A 25,604-nucleotide genomic window follows, 5' to 3' on the forward strand; every position below is an offset into this window, starting at 1 on the left:
CTTGAAAAGACACAGACACTAGGAAGCTAAACAATATGCTACTAACCAACCAATGGGCCAACAAAGAAATCAAAGGGGAAGTCATAAACACAAATGAAAATGAAAATACAGTGGTCTAAAATCTTTGGGATGCAGAAAAAGCAAATCTAAGAGGAAATTTTATAATGATACAGCCTACCTCAAGAACCACAAAAAAATTTCAACCAATCTTACCTTACACGTAAAGGAACTAGAAAAAGAACAAAGCCCAAAGTTAGTAGAAGGAAGGAAACAATAAAGCTCAGACCAGAAATAAATGAAATAGAGGCAAAAAAAAAAAAAAAAAATCAATGAAAACGAGCTGTTTTCTTAAAAAGATAAAACTGGTAAGCCTTTAGCTAGACTCATTAAGAAAAAGAACTCAAAATCAGGAAAGAGAAAAAATAATGACTGATGTCACAGAAATACAAAGGATTATAAGAGACTACTATAAAATATTATATATCAAAAAATATAACAACATAGGAGAAATGGATAAATTCCTAGAAACATACAATTTCCAAAACTGAATAAGGAAGACATAGAAAATCTGAATAGGATTACTAGTAATGAATCAGTAATCAAAAAATGTTCAACAAAAAAAAGTTTAGGATCAGATAGTTTTGCAGGTGAATTCTTACCAAACATTTAAAGAATAGGTAGTACCTATCTTCCTCAAATTATTCCAAAAAATAGAAGAGAAAGGAAAGCTTCCAAATTCATTCTATGAACTCTATGAATTCATTCTGTGAATATCACCATTACCTGGATACCAAAACCAAAGACACTACAAAAAAGGAAAACTACAGGTCAATATCCCCGATGAACATAATTGCAGAAATCCTCAACAAAATATTAGAAACCAAATCCAGTAATACACTAAAAGAATCATTCCCCACATTCAAGTGGGATTTGCTCCAGGTATTCAAGAATGATTCAATATGTGCAAATACATCAGATTCACAAAATGAAGGTTAAAAACCATATGATCATCTAAATAGCTGCAGAAAAAGCATCTGACAAAATTCAGCATCCATTCATGATAAAAACTCAACAAAGGGGATTTAGAGGGAACATACCTCAAAACAAAAAAGGTCATATATGAAAAATCCACAGCTAACATCATACACAGCTGGAATATTTTCTTCTCAGATCAGGAATAAGACCAGGATGTCCAGTCTCACCACTTCAACATTGTACTGGAAGTCCTGGTCACAGAAATTAGCAAGAAAAAGAAATAAAAGGCATCTAAATTGGTAAGGAAGAAGTAAAACTCACTATTTGCAGATGACATGATACTATATCTAGAAAACCCTAAAGACTCCACCAAAAAACTATTAGAACTAATAATTAATTTCAGTAAAGTTGCAGGATACGAAACCAATATACAGAAACTGTATTTCTACACACTGAAAATGAAGTAGCAGAAAGAGAAATTGAGAAAACAATCCCATTACAATTGCACCAATAATAATAATATATCTAGAAATAAATTTAACCAAGGAAGTGAAAGACCTGTACTCTGAAGACTATAAAACAAAGAAATTGAAGATGACACAAATGGAAAGACAGTCCATGCTTATGGACTGAAAGAACTGATATTGTTAAAATGTCCATATTACCTCAAGCAATCAATAGATTCAATGCAATTCCTTTCAAAATACCACCAGCATTTTTCACAGAACTAGAATAAATTATCCTGAAATTTATAAGGAGCCACAAAAGACCCTGAATAGCCAAAACAATCTTCAGAAAGAAGAACAAAGATAGAGGTATCATACTGCCAGACTTCAAGATATACTACAAAGCTATAGCAGTCAAAATAGTATGGCACTACCCCAAAATAGACACATACATCAGTGGAATAGGATAGAGAACCCAGAAATAAACCCTCATGTATATATGGTCAATTAATCTACAACAGAGGAGGCAGGAATATACAAAGGGGTAAAAATCTACAGTTATCAAAGCTCTAGTCTTAGGGATAAAAAGTACAGCATAGGGAATGTAGCCAATAAATTGTAATAATGTATGGTGACAGATGGTAACTACACTTATGGTGAATGAAGCATAATGCATAATTGTCAAATCATTATATCATGCACCTGAAATTATGACAATATTGTATGTCAACTATACTTCAATTTTTAAAAAAAAATCCTGAGGGTTAAACTTTTCGAGACATTATATAACTGAAAATGTTTTTATTTTCCTACTTAATTGATAGTCTAGCTGGGTGATAGATTCGAGGTTAGAGATAATTTCCTTTAGAATTTTTCTTGCATTGTTTCATTTCCTTCTTAATTTCTGGTGTTGCTGTCAAAGTTTGATGCCATTCTGACTTTTGAGCTTTTGTTTATGCCTTTGCTTACTTTCCAGAAGATTTTAGGATATCCTCTTCTCCCTACTGTCCTTTTTTTTGGTATGAGTTTATTTTCATGTACAGGCCCTGGGTGGATATAAGCTGGCAAGTTCTTGAGTTCTAGAGACTTTTTTAAAAAATTATTTCCTTTTTCTACATTCTGTGGAATTTTCCTATGTTTTCTTGAGTTCTTGTTCTTTGCCTGTTGGATCTCCTGAACAGGTCCTTTTTCATCTCTTTTCTCTTTTTAGTGTTTTTCCTCCATTTGGGGGGATATTTCCTCAACCTTACCTTGAAGCTCTTCTCTTGAGTTATGTATTTTTGTCATATTTTTAATCCCCAAACTTTATTTTCAACATGCAGCTTTTTAATATCTTGTTCTTATTTCATGGATGCAACCCTTAATCTTAACTCTGACGATATTTCTAGTTTCTTCAAAGACTTTGGGTAGTTGATCTCCTCCAGCTTGCTTTTCTAGTGCGGATTTTCCTCTTTCATGGTTAGAGGCTTTTCTCTGATTAGTGATGATCCACTATATAGCTGAATGGGAGCTGTGTGTATGTTGGGCAGGGGAGGTTCTCATTGTCTCTGAGCTTCACACAAGCTAGGATGTCTCATTGGGATATTCTTAATGTCAGTAATGTTAAGACTTTTATCTTGCTGTGTTAGATTCCTCAGAGGAAAACCTTCCAACCACCTGCTTTGAGAGTATAAGCCTGGCTGCCAGTGTTTGCAAGTTGGAGGGAGAAATCAGGCTAGGTATCTCAGTATTTAGTGTGTATACAGACTTTTGCTTAATCTCTTCTTTTCTGTATGATTCATTAACCATCAACTATCTGTGACTGCCCAATCCACAGGCTGTTTCTCTCTCTCTAAATATTCAACCTTTGTGGTCTTTTGGCAAAGTGATGAAGGGAAGTTGCTCAGCTGGTCTGAGTAAGGAGATATGTGGATCTAATCACTTTTTATGCAGATTTTCAACCATTTCTTCTGTTATATACCTACCTTCAAGTTTAATTTCAGAGGCCCTTTAAATCCTGAGCTTGCATGGCTTTCTGTGGTGCAGTGCAGGTTGCTTGCAGGCTTACTGCTTTTTTTTTTTTTTTTTTTTTTTTTTTTTAAGAGTTCAGCTTTTTCAGGTCTTAGACATTCATCACTAGTCCTTCTACTAGCAAGCTTTCAAAATTTTATTATATCTTCTTCTGTTCTATTTTTCTTTGTGTACTCATGCCTTCTTTAAAAAAATGCCTTTATTGTCACTTTAGGGGAATTTAGGGATGGAGTAAAGATAAATGCATGTGCCTAATCGCCATTTTTTAACTGGATATCAAGAATAGTATTTTCACTGTAAATTTATTCTTTTTTTTCCTACTAGGAAAGCCGAGTTAGTAAAGCAGTTGAAGTGATGATTCAGCATGTAGAAAACCTGAAGAGAATGTATGCCAAAGAGCATGCTGAATTAGAAGAACTGAAACAGGTTCTTCTGCAAAATGAAAGGTCTTTTAATCCTCTTGAAGATGAAGGTAATAAAAATTTAATAGTATCAGTTATGTTTTTCTAACATTCTCCTCTTTCATTCTCTCTTACAAATTCCTATTATGTCTTTGATATAAAAACTTTAGGTTAAGGTTATGTTAGAAGAATAACTCATTCCTGTTATTTATGTAGCCCAAATGCTTATAGATATTATTTAGAAAACAGGTTGAGAGACCAGAAAGATTCTTTGGTAATGACACCAAAAAATTCATTAAATTAGATTGCTGACATGAAAGAATATATGTAATACAACCCATCGAGTTTACCTAATGTTCTCCTATTTAGGGTATGTTAGAATTGGCTTTTTCTCCACACATAAAGCACAGTAGGTTAAATGAGCCACTTTCATCAACAATGGTTTTGTATTTCTCAAAGAAGGAATGACTGTGGCATAGTAAGCTGGCTGATGGATTGGAAAATAGACATCTGAGACCATGGAAAATACCTTAAAACATAAGGTTTATATAAAGTTTTAATTTAAATAGTGTGAACCTTTCTGAACAGAATTATTCTAATGATCTGTTCCCTTTTCTAGAAAAAGTAATCACATTTGATAATCTTCTGATCTGTAGTTTCATTTATGAAGCATACATTTATTTAGCGCCTCCTATGTGCTGGGTAAGCATTGTGGACATCTGTAGTGACATAGAGGATTGCATTCCATCAATTAAAGTGGTAATTGTTATGAATCACAAAATAATAACCAGATACTTTTATTGCTCAGTTGTCTCTGGGGTCTTATTTTCTGACTTTTGCTCTTCTTTGTAAAGAATTAAGACTGTTGCAAAAAATTGCATATGTAATTCCTAAAATGTGCAAATGCGTTTTTCCTTTCAGATGACTGCCAAATTAAAAGACGCTCATCTTCTCTAAACTCCAAGGTAATTACTAATTGTCTATCAAATGTTACCGATGAGATGGTTTTAAAATATTATTTGAAACATGGCTTTACATGTAAATCATATGTCTGTGTTCATGTAGTTATGCGTGTATATATGTATGCTTTTATACTTACTGTATGTGTACATCAATTAAGTTTCTCCAAAAGCAGGAGGAAAACCAGATAGTTTCTCTTTCATATAAAACCAGAGTTGGAAATAAGCAGTCCCCAAATGGTAGAGAAGCTTCACAAAATCCAAAAGGCCCAGTCTCCTCTCGCTGCTTCATCACCCGCAGCCCTTTGCTTCCACCTTAAGGTCTAGGATGGCTTCATCGGTTCAGGGGCACCAACTCCTCATGGAGTCACATTCTAAGAAATAGGAAGAAGCAAAAATGGATATTCCCTCTCCCTCTCATGACAATTCCTAGAAATCCCAGATAACATTTCCCTTTTGTTTCTTGGTTGAAAATGAGGCTGGAAAACCCGTTTTTAATTCTGGAGTCTTTGTGCCTAACTAGAAACTCAAGGAGGTTTTTCTTTTTTCTTTTTTTTTTTTTTTACACCAAGTGAAAAGGGAAAAATGGGATCTTGAAAGTCAACCAGCAGTTTTTGCCAGTTTGAAAGTCAGGATTTCACAGACTTTTTTGAGCAAGAGACGTTAAAATCATTCCATCCAAATCTCTTTCACAAATGAGGAAAATCACTTTCACATAAGTGATTAGTTATGATCACGTAGTGGCAGAACCATGGTGAGAACCCAAGTTTCTTGGACTGAAATTTTATATTTTTAATATTCAACTAACCTATACAATTAAATTAGGAATGGTGGTTTAAAAAAAGAATTCACCTTAAGCTTCTTTAGTCTATCTCCTACATTTAATATTACATTTTTATTTCCTGAAGTTAAACTTTAAGAACCACATAGTAGTATATCACATTTTCCTGTGCAAATCTCAATGCTGATATGTAAATATATCAATTTATCAAAATATGCCCATCTTTAAATGTGTTAAATGGAAAAAGTGAAACCACAAAAAAAAAAAAAAGCTAGAAAATAGGTACATATTTATCGCCTCTTGAGTTGGGGAAAACCTAGGCATAAAAGAAACACTACAGCAAAAGACAGATTTGGCTGCATTAACCATGAAAAACATTTCTGTCAGAAATATCATTAAAAATATGGGCAAAAATCATGAACAGATAGTTCTCAGAGAAGATATATACATGACTATTAAACATTAAAAAAATGTTCAACGTTACTAGAAACCGAAACAAAAAGCCGTATCTGACTGGCAAAAATCATACTCATCGGGTGTTGGGAGGAGGTAGAATCTAAATTGGTAGAATATTTCTGGAAGGCAATTTGGCCATAACAAAATGTGTCTACTGTTTAACTGAGCAATGACCAAATGCAGGTATGTGTAGGTACAAGGATATCCACTAGTGTTATATATATACAATGATAAAATACGGATAATTTTCTAAATGTACTTTTTGCCCTCTTCGGGTAGCCATCTTCTCTTCGGAGAGTGACCATTGCCTCTTTGCCCAGAAATATAGGAAATGCAGGAATGGTAAGCAAATTCTTAAGTGTTCTTAGCCAAAAGCAAATTAATTTTCATATAACAAAACATAAACTTCACTAAATTGACATTTCATTATGTTTTAAATTATTTCTGAATTTTAAAGGTGGCTGGGATGGAAAATGACCGATTCAGTAGGAGGTCAAGCAGCTGGTAAGTGTAATTTTATGGTTGCCCTTTGGGAACCCTCCTGTTTTATAATTGACTGAAGTAAATGTTTGCAATAAGTAATAGAGTAACATTTGATTTACACAGAGTACATGCACAATAATTATAAAAATAGGTGTATAACCATGAAGTTTTATAATGAAGCATAATGTGAATATGCCAACAAAAAATAGAACTTATAAATTGATAATGGCTACGGATATATTTAATTTGACAAGTGGCTATAATCATCTTTATTTAGGCGTATTTTGGGGTCAAAGCAGAGTGAACACCGTCCCTCATTACATCGATTTATTAGCACCTATTCCTGGGCAGATGCTGAAGAAGAAAAATGTGAACTAAAGTAGGTGAAGCTTGGTGTGTTTATTAACCTGATGTGAACTGGGAAATAGTGGGGAGCACTTTTACTCTATGGAAATGAGATCAATACTGCATCATCAAAAAGATAATTCATTAAGACTTTTATAAACTGTAGAGCATTCTATAAATGTTATTTGCAAATACATTCACTCTTTAGTACCTAAGGTTTGAGGTCTTGAGTTAGAGAAGACCCTTAAATTTGCCAGAATTGTGAAGATTATTTTTTTCCTGTATAGGTAATCTGGCCATCTGAGAGGTCAGCATAGAGCCACAGAAGTAAAATATCCATCTACTTAGATTAAAAAACAAAACAAAACATGAATTATATATATATATGTATGTATAGCATATAGGCACATAAGTAAATTATGTGCATTATATATACATCTGTCTTCCCTTTATGTGTAAATGAACAGTAGGGGAAACGTAAAATGCTATACTGCTATATGTCTGTGTAGCAAGTTAAATAAAATCTTCTATAGCAAAAGGTAGACAGCTGAGGAGAAGGGACACGAAGAAATGCTGCTTCTAAGTCCTGGGTGAACATTGGACAAACTATTTAACCTTATTTGGTCTGTTTCCTCATCTGTAGAGATCTGACTGAAATGGCTTTATGTTCTTTTTATACATGTTTGTTGCCTGCCTACTATGTGGTATATACTACATTCGATCCTAAGGGGTATAAAGAAGAGTAAGACATAGTGCCTACCCTCAGTTTTTTTTGTTTTTTAAATAATCCTGGGAGTCTATTGCTTATGTTGAAAGTTCTTTTCAGATTTAGAGCAAATGTAATGGAGTTTTCTTACCTGGGTGAAAAAAAATCAAGTTTTCTCCAAAAGATTACAATCTATCTTTTGTTTTTTTGTTAGTACAGTATGATTTCTACTGAGAAGTCTTTGCAAACAAAAAAACTGAAATCTTGAGAAACAAGAATCCAGGCATTTGGACCTTGTTTCCTTTAAACACTAAAACCATCTACACACATTCCCTATAGAAGTCCAACAAGAAAAGAAAAAAAGAAAAAAAAAACTTTGAGAAACAGTTCCCTTTGGCAACAGTGAGGGCCTAATGAGCTTCTAATTTCAAAATTCAAATCTAACTAGGAACTTTTTAGTGAACATGATAATGAAACAAGTTTTGTTCAGGTTAAAGGAACTCCTCTGTAGATAGCAATTGGATTGAAAGTATTTCAAATAAAATCATACTATTTCTCAGCTTGTTAAATATCAATTGTAGCTAGCTTTGTACTGAACATATTTTTATAAACAAATTTTTATAAAAAGATTTATAAAATCTTTCAAAATTAAGATTTTTAAAGAAGAAATGGCATTCTGATGTTACTCCAGTTTAGCATAAAATCCACTGTTAATAGATTAATTATATGGTAGAAGGAGAAAATATTTTGCTACATATTGAATAAAAAAATACGGAAGAAATATTCACATTTGTTTTTTAAAGTATGATTAGACATAAACAGGGAAAGAAATCACAGATTCATAACACTGGTTAATTATTAGTGGTGATAATTGACTAATTTCTGCATGTTCTTTGTAAATTTCTCCTTTTGCTTTGGATAGTATCTCAACTTTCTACAACATTTTCCTAAATATAGTAAGTTTTAAAAATTAAATTCCTATAAATGGTTAAAAACATAAATTTAGTGATTTGAATTTTAGAATTAGTTGTTTTGCTTTAGAAAAATATATATCTAAAGCCTCTTTAGTAGTACAATCTAGAAATATTTTATAAATAATCTGGTACATTATCCATAGTTTCAAACATTTTTAAAAATACTTATTTACAGAAGTAAAGATGACTCAGAACCATCTGGAGAAGAAACAGTAGAAAGGACAAGAAAGCCAAGTCTTTCTGAAAAGAGAAATAATCCATCAAAATGGGATGGCTCTTCAATGTAAGTTGTCTACTTGCTCATGATACCATTTTCGTAGAATGGGGAAAGATAAGGCAGGGTTAACAGTATTAATTTTAGTCAAAGTACTAAAAAACTTGTCAAATTGTTAAATTTAGGGTAAAAAAACAAATTTTGCATGGTGTACAAGAATTATGCCTCCACGTGTAAGAGTTCAGTGTTAGGAACTTGGCCCTGGAGTCAGATGGCCTAGGCAAGTTCATCCATTATTGAACACCAGTTTCTTTATCTAGAAGATAGGAATGATAATGGTAGCACCTGTGGCATTGTTTTGTCATGATTAAATAACTAGCACATGTAAAATGCTAAGTGTAGTGTCTAACACAGTTAACTATTTTCTTTTTTTTTTTTTTCCACAGTTAACTATTTTCAAAGACCTATGATACAATAATCTTATGGGTGTTTCTAAAAATAGTTTAAATTTCAATATAGCAAAAGTCCAGGGTATGGTGAGAAGTATGTGACATAGGTATATACACACATATCATGCTCTACCCCAAAAATAACATTTTTGTTTCTACTGTAGGAATAGAAGTTGCCTTACTCAATTGAAAGAATGAGATAAATACTCAAATGTTCTTGTTAATAGTTAAGAAATGCTATGGTGATGATCTGAAAATTAGGTGTCTGTCTCAGGCATTATTTAACTCTAAATCATTTCTCTAATTCTAAAAATTATTGGGGGTGGGGATGGGGGCAAATTGTAGTACAAACCAAGACAGCAGGTCACATTAGGTAGCTTCTTACAAGGCAGTGTTGGTGGCAGATCAAGGATTTGATTGGTATTGTTGGCAAAGGAGTGTTTCTAATAACAGATTGTTGCTATTACCAAATACTGACTTTGTATTTTCCTTATAGTTATGACACAATAGCTTCCTGGGCAACAAATCTCAAGACTTCCATCAGAAAAGCTAATAAGGCACTCTGGCTTTCTGTTGCATTCATTGTACTGTTTGCAGCTCTGATGAGCTTCCTCACAGGACGATTTTTCCAGAAGTCTGTGGATGCTGCTCCCACACCAGATGGGGACTCCTGGATGTCTCTAGAACAAATCTTGTGGCCATTTACTAGACTCCAACACAATGGACCACCACCAGTGTGACCAGAGCACATCTCAATGTGTGTGTCTTCATTTTTAAAGTTTCAGTATCTGAACTTTGTAAATTAGTCATTTTTAGCTGGGAAATTATAGCATAGAACCAGAGGGTCTCAAGAAGGACTACAAGATATTTTACATTCCCTCTTTCTGTGATTTCCTCCCAAATAAAATATAATGGGGAGGAAGCCTACCTATGATCTTTTAATGAGCTTTTTGAGGCGATCTTACATGTTGTTTGTTAAAATTTATTGAAATAAAGAACCATTCAAATCTTCATACAGTGAAAACTGAAAGTATTCATGGGAAAAACAACCCCACTTTTTAAAAAATAACATTTGAGTATAAAATACTGACTAGATTTTAATAACCTACTGGAAATATATCAACTCATTACATTTTATTGAATAACCTGATTTTTTTTCTCCAAACTGCTTGATTCTTCATACTGAACAAAATTTACCATTGGGGATTAAGAGTAGCTGAGTAATCTCGTCGAGAGTAGCATATAGCATACAGAATCAATAAACTGGCATTTGGAGCTCCTAATTTTCTCCATTGCTTCTTTGGAAGCAAAATCCTTAACCAGGTGATACAGAGTAGAATGAAACTCTGTTTCTTCTTTAAGGGCTTCAGAGAATGTTTCACTGTTTTCATTGATTTTGAGCCTCTGTGCTCTGTCACCACTAAACATTAAAAGGGTCCAGTTAGGATCCTGAACAAGTTCTTCTTCAGTAAGGTGTTCCCTCAGCTAAAGAAAAAGAAAATTAGAGAAATCCATTAATAGTTCTTCTATTAGGTATTTTAGCAGAGTGTAATTTGAACTAAGTCCCCCAACTTCCTAATGTAAAAGAAACATTCTTAGTGTCCCATTTCTTAAACCATGTGTTTATAGACCTTATCAAAATGTATTCATTCAACAGAGATAGTGTTGAAATGCTATCATGTGCCAGGTATTATTCTAGGTTCTGGGGATATAACAAAGAAAGAAAACCAAACAAGTAGCAACTGCAACAATAAACCCTATCCTCAAGGAGCTTACATTCAAAATACACAAGTAAATATGGTGGCTCACTTATGCTAGAACATTCATCAGTCAGCATTTAGAATTTGATAAGATACCTTTGTTATCAGGCAGTAAATGTGCCAGAAAGTTAAACTGGAGGCCTGCCCATCTCTGAGGAAAACGTTTGTGAATCATAGATATATTCACATTAAACGCTTCCATTTGTTCTTGTGTTGAGGTAAAGAGAGATAAGGACATTAGCCTAAAGTTAAGAGGGTTTGACACCATACTGGGCAATGAAGGCATGATCTTTACATAGTTCGGCTTTACATTTTTGACAAAATAAAAGTGAAGTTTGAAAACTATTTTGGATGTTAATTTTTTTCACCTTTTCAAGAGGAGAAACTATGCCCTACAGTCATTTAGCTTTTGAGTACCTTATCTTCTTTTGGAGGACAAAGTTTTATGGGTTTTTGCATACTCTACCTTAACTATAACTTTTTTTGAACCACATTCTACATTCCACTTGCTCCAACCAAATGCAAAAGCAGAACTTAGCAGGGCCAGTTGTCGATAAGCTTTAATTTCTACCAAGGGTTCCTGTCAATATAAAAACAAATACAATTGATCATAGAGCTTCACAACAAGCCTCTCTTCCATCTTTGGCCTCCTACAGTCGCTTCTCAGTACAGAAAAATCCATTTAAAATGTAATATGACCGCCCGGTCAGGACAAGGCAATGGTGTTGCCTTTCAGAAGAGAAACCAAGGTCCAAACAATGACTGACAAGGCGTCTGATGTCCTGCCACATACACCCCATGATCTATCATCTCCTTTTCTTCTTCCTTTGCTTTCTTCACTTGGCCTAATTCCCCACCTTCAAGTTTTGCTTAGATCTTGCCTTCTCATTGAGCGCCCCCTCCTCCAACGCCCTGTTTGCCATCGTATGCCGCCCTAGCCCCATGATTCCTGACCTGCACTTTTTTCCGTAGCACTTAGCACCTTTTGACATACTAAACTAGAAACATAAAAAGTAAGATGATTTTTGTTTTCCTCTGCTAGAATGTAAGCTCCACAATGGCAGGGACCTTTATTCACTAATGGATCCTAAGCACCTATGACAATGCCTAGAATATAAATGTTTAGAAAAAAAATTCTTGGATATTCTGCAATGACTAGTACACTACATTCAGCATTTGTAGAGTGGCAACTGAGTGCGTAAAGCCAAGGTGTTTTTTTCTTGCACATATGTACACTGTACTCACATTTTCCAATGTTATAGGTCTACCTGTATTGTCATATCTGATATATGATAAACCTGTTCTTGAGTACAGAACTCTTCTGCCTAAAACATTTTTCCTGATTAGAACCTTCTTTGTCTTCGTTTATATAGCCTATTTATTAAATGTCTACTGATTTAAGGAAGACATTAAATCTAGAAGTGCTAGAAGAATGCTAGGTGATGAAAAAGCAGTCCCCATCCTCAAGGAGCACACAGTTTAACATGGAAGAATCTTATTTAACTAAAGCCTAATGGGTAACATGAAGCAGTATGCAGATGGGGAGCCTCTGCCAAGAAGCAGAAGGAAGTGGGTTCTGTATCAGTGCGTTTAATTTTGCCTGATTTGTCATGTTTGGGCAAATGTTGAGTCATTTCCTGTTTTAAGAAATCTTACATATGTCCAGCCTGGAAGAAGGAAGAAAACATACAAAATGCAGAACTGGCCAGCTGTGGACAATGCTCCATTTGTGATATGAAGATCATACTACAGGCTTACTCTTTTGGGAAAGATTATTACACTTGAGACAACCCTGGGTTTCTGGTCTTGCCCTTTATTCCCTCCTTTCTAACTATAATCCTGTACATGTGGATATAGAAAACCTGCAACTTACCTTAAGATTTACGTAAAATTTAGTACTTGCTAACATTCTAACTGTCCATTACATTAAATCTGGAAAGATTTGTTCTTACCTTACGATTTATAACAACATAAAAATGAGAGTGTCCAGTAGGAAAGATATTCAATCCAGTTTCTTTCAAAGCAAGAATAAAAGAAATAGGAGTCATCCATCTTCCTTCCAAAGTAGAGGAGTGTTTCTTGTTATCTACTTTGACTGATGCTAACATGCAGAGGTTTTCCTAATCTCAAGAAGAAGAAAGAAGCTGTTATGAATTATTACTTCGTTATTCCATTTCCAGACTTGACGTTCTTTATAACATTTGTTTTTTAGCCCTATATCATTCTGCATTGAGAAGAATGCAGGACAGCTATGTTTTAAGCCAGCTCCGAGCTTCGCCACAAAGTCTCCTTGTTACCTCACCCAATCGGTCAACCTTTTTTGGGCTTTATTTGAACAATCGAGGGACTAACGTTTCAGGTGTCCTCCCATCTTATAAGTTATGATCTAAGAACACTGATGATGGTCATATTGAATTACAATAGCCATTCGATAGCTATTCATGTTGCAACTTTTAAGGATATATATATATTTTTTACACATATAAGACTTAATGCAAAATTATCTGGTTTTAAACTCTGCAAAGTGGCAATCTGAAGGTGTACAGAGTTCACATCTCTCTCTTCCAGTTTTGAGGAAGAAGCCTCTTGAGAGTGGATCAAAAACTCTCGAAGTCATATTACAACCGGGCTTGTAGCTTCATTAATTGGTCTATTTCTACTAACCTTAGGGTTCAAAATTGCATCTCATTTATTACATGTTATTACCGATCCAATTACTATCTCATTTAGAATTTTTGTTTTATTTTGTTTAGAAATTGTGGCTCAGTCAGTTAAGCAACTGACTCTTGATTTAGGCTCAGGTCATGGGTTTGAGCCCTGTGACCAGCTCCGCGCTGACAGTGCCTGCTTGGGATTCTCTCTCCCTCTCTCTCAAAATAAACTTTAAATAAACTTTAATTAAACATTAGGAAAAAAGGTTAAAAAATTATGGGTCAAAGTATATTTTAAATATATTTATAAAAGACATTTCAAAATGTAAATCACCAACGATGGATTGCTTCGACATGCTGTCCTCAAAGAGGCTTACCTCTTTCAAATGACTTACTATAACTGTGACTTACCTTAATTTGTATTTGTATCTCAGTAAATACCGTAGTCACAGTCAAAAGTACTTTATTCACATCAAGTGGTCTGAGTTCCCATGACTGGAATGGCATGTTAATATGAGTATCTTGAATCAAGGTAACAGGGCCAAAAGTTTCTAGGCTGAATGTTATAAGTCTTTCTTCTGATTGGTAAAGGACATTGCTGATGCCATCAGTCTGCCAGTGTTTACCTTCACAATAAGAAAGTCACAGATTCATTTTTTTCTACACAAAAATAAGATGAATGAAACCACCCAAATAACTGCAAATGTGTATAAATCTTTTACATTTAGAATAGAATCTCTACAAAAAGCCAACTTTCTGGGAGTTTCTTCTTGTCTACAGGATCAAGTCCAAACGCCTCAGCATGGTATGTAACCCCTTCAGAATGAAGACCCATGTTTCTGGCTTCATCCCTTGTACTTCCTTCACTTGTTTTTAGCTACACTTTTTTTTTTTTTTTTTTTGGCTCTCTCCCAACAATATCATATACCTCTGAGCCTCTAAGCACATGCAGTTCTATCTTCCTAGAGCACTTAGTCTTACAGAGAACCTCTCTTCATTTAAAACAAAACACAACTTTAAAACTCACTTGTGGTAAGCATATAATTACTTTTAGTAAATACACCCAGTTGTGCAACCAGTACCACAATCCAGTTGACAACACTATTATCCTCCCCATAAGATCTTTCTTGTCCATTTTATAGTTAATTACTCCCATTCTCACCTCCAGCCACAGGAAGTTTATTTACTTCCTGTCTCTAAAGATTTGCCTTTTCTGAACTTTTCATATAAATACAATCCTGTGATAGGTGGTCTTTTGTGTCTCTTACAACTCAATAATAAAACACAACCCAATTTAAAAATGGGCAAAATATCTGAATAAACGTTTTACCAAAGAACATCTATTAAAGGATAATACACACATTAAAAAAGATGCTCACCGTTATCAGTTATTAGGGAAATACAAATTAAATCACTGAAATACCACTTCATGCTCACTAGAATGATTAGAATCAGAAAGATAAATAATCACAAATGTTGGCAAGGATATGAAAAGTGGGAAACCTCATATAATGCCGGCAGGCATGTAAAATGGTACAGTTACTCTGAAAAACAATTTGACAGTTTCTTAAAAAGTTAAACCAATTTACCATTCAACCCAGCAATTCCATCCCTAGGTATACACTCAAGAAAAAGGAAAACCTACGTCTACACAAACACTGGCATGTCAGTACCCTCTTAGTCTCTTAAGGCCCAGTTCAATTCCATACCATGACAAGCCTTCCTTAATGCTCCAGGTGGACACACTGTCCTTCTCCGTAACACTTTTAGCTATTACAATAGCACCTTACTACATCGTATTTGTGGCTTTGCATCGTCTGCCTCTCCTACAACTTTGAAAATTTCTAGAGGAAGGAACTATGTCTCCTTTATTCTATATTTCTTCTTGTGTAGCACAATTATGGAACACATGAGTCATTCCCTTCTTAGAACGCCCTCTCCATCTCCACATGGCTTTCTCCTCACATGGAGGGTTCCACTATTTTTGACTCTTAAATTCAATATGCCAAATCCAATTATATGGATAAAATAAGTTATTCATAATTCTTTTGGTTTTTACATTAACAAAATTACCTTGTACAGGCAAAAATTATGTATGACCTCTAAATAAACTCCCCATATTTGTAGCGTTTCCTGGAAAAAAGTTTCCCCACGGGAAGAATTATCAGAGTTGTATATTGCTATCTAATTAGTATAGTAAAAGTCAAATTTTACTTCCCTGAATCATGTGGAGTAACTGCCTAATTCTACTTTAGTGTGAATAATTTTTAATGTCATAAATATTTAAGGAATATTCCATTAAAGGAAAAGTGAAACTCATAAAGCAACATGAAGGGAAAAAATTACCTAACTGTTCATTTTGATATGTTTTATTATTTAATGTATTGACAGACATATACTGTTTTTAATAGTTTATATTCTATTTCTAGAATATAAATACCTTGTGGCTATGTCTACACAACCAAAGTGTGGATTACTGTAGCAATCGTAAAAAAGTTTAAACTACATAATATTTATCCTTCTTGGCAGAGAAATTCCTAAATGCTCTCCTCCTATAACTGAATAGATTAACTAATAGCTCTGTGCCTTTGTGATCGTATCTGTTCCCAACCTGTCACCAAGTAAATACTTACACAAATAGATGAATGTAAATTAATTCACATTAAAAGTAAAGTTCTATACCTTTTATCCAGCAGCCTCAAAACTGCATACATTAATTCACAAGATCAAGACCTTTCAAAGTTTAGCCAGCCAACCCCAAATAAGGTATTTGTTAATGATCAGTGAATCATCAGCTTGTATTCTCCTGGTGCTTCTGATTTTATTGATATTTATTTCACATTTTGAATAAGCAATAATTTCCCATGGTTCAACAATCAAAAGTTATAAAGAGGCATAAAGTGGTGGCTGTTTTCCTGTCTCAGATTTCCCAATGGCCAATTCCCCATCTCCAATACTTGTTTGTAATAAGATTTGTAATTTATAAGTTATTAACATTAAAATAAATTTTAATCACCCTAATCTGAATTATATAGTCATTTAAAAAAATGTAGGTTTTTCATTTTTTTGTTTTCAATGTGTTGTACTATTTTGATATTTTTGGGTTTTTTTTAAAACATAATTACATAACTGTAAGTAACTGTTCAGAAATTATGGCAGATATAAATACTTCAAGAACAGTTACAAAACTCAATAAATAAACTCCAATCCCTGTTCATTTCCATCAAGAGCAAACAAAGACCCTAGAATTGCCATAGAAATGTGTAAGATTAGAAACTGGGAGTGTAGACACTGTATTTCCTGTTTTAAGGAGTCATGTTATACCACTTTTCATTACATAATTAACAAAGTGAATTAAGGTATTGCTGTACCTTCAGCATCCCACCTTGCAACCATAGGATCCTCAAAAAAGATTACATTCTCCTGAACTTCAAGCGTGACCTCTATGGGTGGGAAAGCATTTTCTGTTTCAAAGTCTTCTGTACTTTCTGGAGGATATATATATTTCTGCAGTCCTTCTTTGAGTATCTTTTAAAAATGGCCCAAAATAACATCAAATTAGAAGCTGACTAGTAACAAAGATGTAAATACTGCTGAATAAGCTATATAGTTTTTTTTTTAATATTTGTTTTTTGAGAGACAGAGACAGAGTACAAACAGGGGAGGGACAGAGAGAGCAAGAGGGAGACACAGAATCGGAAGCGGGCTCCAGGCTCTGAGCAGTCAGTGCAGAGCCTGATGTGGGGCTCCAACTGACAAACCATGAGATCATGACCTGAGCCAAAGTCAGACATTTAACTGACTGAGCCTCCCAGGTGGCCCTATATAATTATTCTTAGTAAGTACTGAAGATTGGTCTCATTTAATTATAGACTAACAAAAAGTCACAACAAAGTTAAAAGATAATGGTTGAGGGGGAAAAAATCACTAAATTTGAATTACAGAATTTAACCTATGCTGGGACTTACTCATCATTTTATTCCTCCAAGTAATTCTACAAAACATATATTTAATGGAGAAGATAACTGGGACTTAGAGAAATCACATAATTTGCCAAAGATTACAAAATGACTTCAAGGAGGTGCCACAACTGAGAAACAGAGCTACAGGACCCCAAATCCCATATTCTAATACATTGGTTAGGGCGTGTATGTGAAGAGAGAAAGGAGTATAAGCAAAATTTGGGAAGTGTAGAAATGAATGGATAAAAGTAAATTAAAAATCATCAGGCAGGTACACCTTAAACAATGTAATATGTCAATTACATCTCAATAAAGCTGGGGAGAGAAAGTAAATTAAACCAACAGCAGATTTCTCTGGGAAGAAGGAGGTTTGTTCATTATTTGAACGGAGCAGAAAAGGATCTAGGGAAGAAGGGGTGGGGAAGATTAAGAATGGTACAAAATAGAGGAAAAAACTGGATGGGTAAAAATTCTAGACAAGGTGGAAGAGTACTGAAAAGAGACTTGAATAAAAGCAAGAAGACCTCTTTGTTGGCAGAGAGAAAAACAAGTATAAAGGCGTATACTTCAGGCTCAAGGAGAAAATGTGGAATGGTGGTATCAGGATATCAACAAAATTCAAGAACAGATCCTTGAATAAATTCTTGAAAACCCCAACTCTGGCTGGGACCTTCCCATGGATAAAGAGGATTTTTTTTTTAATGTTTGAGAGAGAGTGTGTGTGCACATGGGGGTGGGGCAGAGAAAGAGGGAGAGAGAGAATCCCAAGCAAGCTTTATGCTGTCAGTGCAGGGCTCCGACCCAGGGCTCGAACTCATGACCATGAGATCGTGACTGGAGCTGAAATAAAGAGTTGGACGCCTTACCAACTGGGCCACCCAGGAGCCCTCAATAAAGAGTTTTGAAGGCCTACCTTCACCAAAAGGATGTCTTTCTTGGACCCCACCCCATTGTCTTTCAAGTATCCCTTAAGTAGGAAAAGCTGATTCAAATAGATTCTTCAAAGTAGCTACAAACCAGAATATCTCCCCCAGGTATGGTCTAATAACTGCATTCTCATTTGCGGGGAGAACGGAAAAGGAATAGCAATATCACCCTGAAGAGGGTAAAAATTAGTTTGGGGACATGAAAAAAATCATACTCTTTTAGGTGTAAAGCACAGCTATATGTATGGTACATGCACAAATATATTGTATACCTCTGGTATTAAAATTTCATGGGGGGGGATGGTTAGGAAAAAAAATGTCTACAAAGGCTCTTTAGAGGGGTGATAGTGGAAACAAAAATAAAAGCTGAGAAATACCACTCTAATATGGGAATGCACCAAGGTCCTTAATGGGTAGGGCTGTGTGTGAGAAATGCCTGGTAGTCTATGTACATGATGTGCTAGAGCAGAGAGAGAAAGAGGTGGACAGACAGAGAAAAAGAGAGCTAAGGGGATGAGGGAGGGAGGGAGGGGGAAAGAAAGGCTGGAGAGCAAGGAGGGAAGGAGGAGCGGATTATGACAATATAACAGGGTTATTTGGGACACAAGCACCATGAAATAAAATAAACCAAGTCAATACCAAGGCAAATGTTAGTAGTTATTAAAACAGGAAGAACTCCTTCAAAAATGATCTAACAACTGCTGTCATTAGCATCCTTACTAAAAGTGTGGAACATGCATCAGCAACATTGGCATCACCTGGATCTGTGCTTCTTAAACTTAAATGGGCATATGAATCACCTGAGGGTCTTCTTAAAATGCAGACTCAGTAGATCTGAGGCGAAGAACCAAATTATGCATTTTTAACAAGTTTCTAGGTGATGCTGATGCTGCTGGTGCATGGACCACACTTTATACATCAAGGATCCAGACCAGTGGTTCTCAAACTTCAAAGTGTGTTTTACTAAAACAGATTTCCGGGCTTCACCTCCAGACTTTCTGATTCAGTAAGACTAAAATGGGACCCATGCATTTGTGTTTCTAGAAAATTCCCAGAATGATGCCAATGCTTCTGATCAAGGGACATGTTGGAAGCCACTGTAAAGTTAAATGAGTACACGTGGCTGTCTTACCCTTACAATGAGAGTAGCGATAGAGCTGGTATGCACACAAAGCTGAAAATATTTACCACTTGGCCCTTTACAGAAAAAGTTTGCCAGCATCTTAAATAAACTATCATTAAGTCCAAATTGGCACAATCTAAACGTAGTGCTATAGGTTTACAATTAACACGTATGATTTATAGTTTTAAAATCTGCATTATTTGGGGCGCCTGGGTGGCGCAGTCGGTTAAGCGTCCGACTTCAGCCAGGTCACGATCTCGCGGTCCGTGAGTTCGAGCCCCGCGTCAGGCTCTGGGCTGACGGCTCGGAGTCTGGAGCCTGTTTCCGATTCTGTGTCTCCCTCTCTCTCTGCCCCTCCCCCGTTCATGCTCTGTCTCTCTCTGTCCCAAAAATAAATAAAAAAACGTTGAAAAAAAAAAATTAAAATCTGCGTTATTTTAGAATCCTTTCCTTTAGTATCTGATTCAAATTTTATAAATTCAAGACAGTTTAAAATTAGTTTTTTTCCTTTATGCTTGCTTAATAGGGTTAAAGTTCATTAGCTGTTAGATCATTTAAGATAAAAGTGTGAGAAATTATTTCACTCATAAATTTGATTTGAAATCAACCTACTTCCACAATCATCCAGCCTTTCATTGGTTTACACTGTGGTGGAAGTTCGAAAATATCCAAGTGGTACACTCCACCCAGGGTTGTGAATTGGCATAAATCAACCTCATTGTCTTCACAGAAACATGGCTTTTCATTAGCATTCTCTATCAGCAACAACTGTGCTAAAATTAACCAGATTAATTCAGTTTCTAAATAGATCATAACATTTTGGTATTAGGAGGGAAAGGAAAAAATTCTGATGCTGGAAACGAAGTTTTTATTTAGCTACTAAAACTTCAAAAAGTGGTTAATTCAAAACTATTCACAAAGCTAACTTTCAAAGTGGGAATAGGCATGTATAATGGTTAAGATACAGAGGAGGGCTCCATTTATATTTTATATGCCAACATTTTAAGAATTTGTATATAATAAGCATATGTTACTATTAACATAACTAAAAATATATTGTAGAGGAGGAAAAATAATTTTCCCTCTACTCTTCTGAGTTCTCAGCTGAAACCTCTAGAATGAAGACAGATTAACAAGAGAAAAAAAAACATTCATTTATTAATATTATACCTCCTGTATATATGGGAGATACCCAGGGAAAAATGAGTAACCTACAGAGGTGGCTCAGAACTCTGGCTTTATAGAGCATCTGCAACCAAGAACAACAAATTTGTGGAGAAATGACGAGCTAAAGGAAAGCTTTAGGTTTTAGGTTTTCTGAGTTTTAGGTTTCTGAGGATAGAGGAAAGGACTAGTTAGTAAAGTTTGTTATGTAGATTCCTCTAGGCCCTTTTCCAGGCTGATAGGGTCTGAAGTTTTCTCTGGGGATTAACCATTGTTCTTCCTGGAAGAGAGGGAAGAAGGGACACCTTTGAAAATTTATGTCCTGGTTTGAGGCAGATAGGGTGAGGGTAAGAAGCCTTTCTTGCAACTGCATCTTTTCAGTTTCTCTCAACTCAAAATATCCTTATGCTGAAATGACATATTTTGGGGTGACATATTCTGTCACCTTCATCGTAAAATATCAAAAAGTGGCTTAACACAACATTTGATAACTGATAAATGTCTTAAAATTGGACATTATGGGGCTAAAAATCTGAAAGAAGAAAATAAAATGGTAAAAAAAAATTTTGGTACATATATTAAAGCTACTTTTTTTTCAACAAAAATAAGCCCAGCTCATAAAAAAAAGGGGGGGGGGGTGCATAGAGGCTTAAAAGTGAAAAAAACCGTATTGGCTAATCCCTTCTGTTTAGATATTTTACAGGAAAATTCTATAATTCCATAATTCTCAGTGCAAAATCAAGGGAATATTTTAAGTCACATGTCATGAGGACCATTCCCACCTGTCACCCAAAATCTTTCAATGTAGTACGATGGATAAGGGAAATCAGATCACTTATAGGTGGTGGATCTGATTCCACCCTTAACTAGCTGTATGACCTTATTGCAAGATATGCTAATTAACATGTCTTCTCTCCCCTTCCTCTACAAAAGAGGAAGACAAAATGCAGACTTAAAATTTTAAATGTATCTAATTAATCATCCATTTACCTAAAAAGAAACAAAGAATACTGTATCCAAATTTAAACATTTGTGATATATATTATTTGGGGATCACCATGTAGAAAACCTCAGTATTATTGACAGATATTCACGAATTGATTATAGTATCCTATCTCTAACAGGAAAACTACCTCCTCAGGGTTATAGAAAAGTTACAAAGATATAAAACTATTTAGCTGCTGAAAAAAAGCGTGTTGGAAAAAGTGAAGTAGACAAGAAGCCTGTTGTGAAAAATATGCAAAGAAACCTATCAAAAATGAATTCTTTAGAAGTTACTGGGAAGTGATGCACATAAATCTCAAACTAAAATATTTGCAAATTAGATATCACTATCATTTTGATATTTTTAACTAGCTCCAATTGCTATTTTCCAAGATAAAATTTAATATAAAAGTGTTGAGCAATTTATGGTTGTGTATGTGTGTTTGTGAATATTCATCACAACATGGTTTGTAATAATGAAAAATTAGAAATAAACTTACTATCAATAAAAATTTAAATAACATTCCATTACTGGATGGAATTATACAGCTACTAAAAAAAAGTAAGGTTATTAATGTGTTCTGACTTAGGATAGTATTGAGCATCATTCACTTAAGAAGGATAGATATTATGTTCTTTGTATGGAGAATGTTCTATAACATAACAAATATTATTGATAAAAAAGTAATTTTCAAGCATTTGTATGACATTTCATGGTTTCATTAAAAATCAAAAGAGAGGTATAGAGAGAAGAAATACAAATAGGAGAAGTTTTTGTTAATCTTAGTTATTTCAGAAGAGGGATTATGAAGGATTTTCACTTCAAACATATTTCTGCAACATCTGAATTTTTTAATAATGACCCTGCATTTCACTTGTAAGCAGACAAATCCCAATAAAGTTAAATTCTAAAAATATAATTTAGAATACCTGCGAAAACTGCCTCACTTAATAACTTCATCTCCAGTTCACATTTTGTGGCTTCAGATTCTTCCTGGACAAAACTCTATGGAAAACACAAGGACAGATGGGTACGATTGTCAGTGTCTGCTTCAGCCCAGATTCACTCTTCACTCTCTTTCTGCTCCAGTTCCCACTCCAGAGGCCTGCCACCTTAATTCTAGGGCCCTGAACTGACACTTGCTCTGGCATAAAAACTGGACTTAATGACAGTAATTTAAAAATCAGTTAAAATGGGAGCACATCTCCATAGAACCTCATGAGGGCAGGAATTAGCCTGCTCAGATTCTCTGATGAGAACCCTCAACTATAAAATAGACTAGGAGGCAATGCAAGCTATGAAGTATTATTTATATTTGTATTTTGATTTTAGCCAAGTTTTAGATTTTGTTTGATCTTGGCAATCAGTTCTCTGATAGAGTAATTCCAAAGTCTGCGTTTGGGTAAGCCTCTCAAGGAAACCAAAAACACCGTGTGCCAAGTAATGTAAAAGATACTATAGCATAGTAAAATGAATATTACAATAGGAAGACATAAAATCTAGAATGTATATCTAAATCTGCCACCAACTTAGTTTTGCAACCTTGAGCAAGACATTTAACCATTTGGGGCCTCAAATTCCTGCTCTAACAACATATTTGGTGCTTAACTGTGTGCCAGACACACAACACACCTTGCAAACAACCCTGAGAGGTGAGTATTATTTTCATTTTACAAAGAAAGAAAACCGAAGCTTAGGAAAACAACTGTTCTAAGAGTCAAATAAAATAATAGAAGTAAAGAATTTTGTACACAGTAAAGCACTAGAAAAATGCAGTGTTGTTATTGTAAAAAATATATATATATATGGTATATATATATATACACATATATATGTATATATATATGTGTGTGTGTGTGTGTGTGTGTGTATATATATATATATATATATATATATGGTATGTGTGCGCTAATATTTGCAAACTGGATGATATCCAGCAAACTTCATTTGACCCAAAATAGCATCTGTACTTCTAGAGCAATAGAAAAACCTTGTACCCAAATTCTAGTCAGAAGCTTAAAGCTAGTTAATCCCATCATGCCTCTCATCCTCAACCATCATACAAAGCCAAGTCCCCCTTAGTAAATTATCCTTTCCCTTATTGTCAGTGTATTGCTTTGTGTCTTCCTCTTGACCAGTTTCAACACTATGGCATTCTCTGCCAACCCTTTCCATTGCACCTCTGAAACTTCTCATTTACTAACTCACCCTTCAAAGAATTTTAATAGAGTGCCTAAATTGTACAGGCATTGTCAGATACTAGGAATAAACAACAAAAAAGACAAGGTCCCTGACTCAAGATGCTCCCAGTCTATTAAGGAAAACAGGTAAACAAATAGTTCTAATACAGCTTTGTGGGTGTTGTAGTAAAAGGTCAGGGGGTCCACATAAGAGTACAAGGGAAGAACAATCAGTTCTGTGAGCAAAATATCCCTTGGATGGGTGAAGACAGGAAATACTATCCAAAGGTGGTAAAATTTGAACTAAATCTTGAAAGATAATTAAGTCTTCCCAAAAAATGGTGGGAGAGAATTCCAAGCATGAGTGAAGGCAGAAAGGCATGAAGCAAAACAGAGTTTCAAGCACCCCAAGTAGTCAAGTGAGGTTGGGGTGAGACATGCTAAGTGAGTGTAAGATGTGAAGCTGGAGAGATGCAGAGGCTAGAGTGTAGAGTTTAGATGCCACTCTAAAGACAAGAATTTCTCCTATGGGTAAAAGAGAGCCCACAAAAGACTTAGCAGGAAATTGACATGAAGAAATTTTCATTTGGAGAGACTATTCTGGTGGTCAGCTGATGAATGCACTGTTTAGTGAAGAGTGAGAGGATCAGAGCCTAACTAAAGGTAGAAGTAATTGGAGTCATCAGAAGGAGCATGTATGAGAGATGACACAGAGGTAAAATCAACATAACTTGGATGGTGACTTGATATAGAAGGCAAAGGACAGGTGAAGACTGATTTCCGGGTGTCTGGCTTAGGTAATAAGGTGGATGGTGATATGATTATCAGGAAAAGACAAGGAGGAAGGACAGGTTTGGGGGAAACATAATGAATTCAACTGTGGATATGTTGAATTTGAGGTGTCCATAGATATCCAGGTGGCTTTGGACATTATCTGCCATTAAAAAGCCAGTTGCATTTCCTTCTTACAGGAAGGATAATGATCATTAAAAATACCAAAGGTATGAGGCCAATAAGCAAGTCAGGCTTTTCAATTTACATCTTCAAAAAGTTGAGAATTCTTCAGAGTTTAGACCAAATTGGTTTCCAACCTTGTAGGAAAACTAAGAATTTAGATTTCTCGACACAACTTTCCCCTTGATAACCACAATACTGTAGCATGCAACAATAGGAATTTATCAGCTTTTCAATGAGACCTTGGCTTAACAGATACAGGAAATGACTTATAATATGGGAAGAACTTCATAGAACACTAACAAAGTATTTTTCACTGCAACTTGATAAATGTGCAGATACTGTAATATGGAAATCTTTTTTAATATATATGTGATTTGAGTTTAATATAAAACAGTCTGATCATGAATAAGATCAGTGGAAACAGAATAGAGATTCCAGAAACAGATCTCATGATCCACTTGGGAATTTAGCATTTGGCATTTCAGATCAATAGGAAAAGCCTAGGTTCATATGGTACATGTTTTGAGACAGTTGGATAAGATCTGAAGTAAAATAAATTTAGATTCTTTTCACTTGACACTAAAATAAATTCCAGATGGATAAAAGATTTAAATGTAAAAGCATAACTAACCCAATCAATAGCCACAAAAATCATGAAATTACTTGAAGAGAACATAGGAGACTGATATCAACAATT

At 34.9% G+C, this 25,604-nt stretch overlaps 2 protein-coding genes across 7 annotated transcripts in view; one reads left to right on the forward strand and one right to left on the reverse strand.

The window, feature by feature from the left end:
* IRAG2 (inositol 1,4,5-triphosphate receptor associated 2) overlaps positions 1 to 10,267 on the forward strand; it is a 135,275-nt gene extending 125,008 nt beyond the window's left edge. For 2 of the 3 annotated variants that reach the window (XM_042946083.1, XM_042946084.1), the window contains 7 exons: positions 3,756 to 3,903; positions 4,754 to 4,797; positions 6,308 to 6,370; positions 6,486 to 6,532; positions 6,789 to 6,890; positions 8,712 to 8,819; positions 9,696 to 10,267. In XM_042946083.1, the coding sequence (XP_042802017.1) occupies positions 3,756 to 3,903; positions 4,754 to 4,797; positions 6,308 to 6,370; positions 6,486 to 6,532; positions 6,789 to 6,890; positions 8,712 to 8,819; positions 9,696 to 9,939 (756 nt within the window). In that variant the 3' untranslated portion in view covers positions 9,940 to 10,267. The remainder of the gene's footprint in view (positions 1 to 3,755; positions 3,904 to 4,753; positions 4,798 to 6,307; positions 6,371 to 6,485; positions 6,533 to 6,788; positions 6,891 to 8,711; positions 8,820 to 9,695) is intronic. The other variant, XM_042946085.1, reaches the window with a different exon arrangement.
* Positions 10,268 to 10,354: 87 nt separating this feature from the next.
* The window catches only part of DNAI7 (dynein axonemal intermediate chain 7), a 70,615-nt gene continuing 55,365 nt past the window's right edge, over positions 10,355 to 25,604 (reverse strand). For all 4 annotated transcript variants that reach the window (XM_042946080.1, XM_042946081.1, XM_042946082.1 and 1 more), the window contains 7 exons: positions 22,700 to 22,775; positions 20,234 to 20,394; positions 16,982 to 17,138; positions 14,022 to 14,236; positions 12,912 to 13,079; positions 11,426 to 11,539; positions 10,355 to 10,684 (listed from right to left, as the gene is read on the reverse strand). In XM_042946080.1, the coding sequence (XP_042802014.1) occupies positions 10,406 to 10,684; positions 11,426 to 11,539; positions 12,912 to 13,079; positions 14,022 to 14,236; positions 16,982 to 17,138; positions 20,234 to 20,394; positions 22,700 to 22,775 (1,170 nt within the window). In that variant the 3' untranslated portion in view covers positions 10,355 to 10,405. The remainder of the gene's footprint in view (positions 10,685 to 11,425; positions 11,540 to 12,911; positions 13,080 to 14,021; positions 14,237 to 16,981; positions 17,139 to 20,233; positions 20,395 to 22,699; positions 22,776 to 25,604) is intronic.

The sequence above is a fragment of the Panthera leo genome, chromosome B4 (genome assembly GCF_018350215.1).
Source record: "Panthera leo isolate Ple1 chromosome B4, P.leo_Ple1_pat1.1, whole genome shotgun sequence".
Lineage (NCBI taxonomy): Eukaryota > Metazoa > Chordata > Mammalia > Carnivora > Felidae > Panthera > Panthera leo.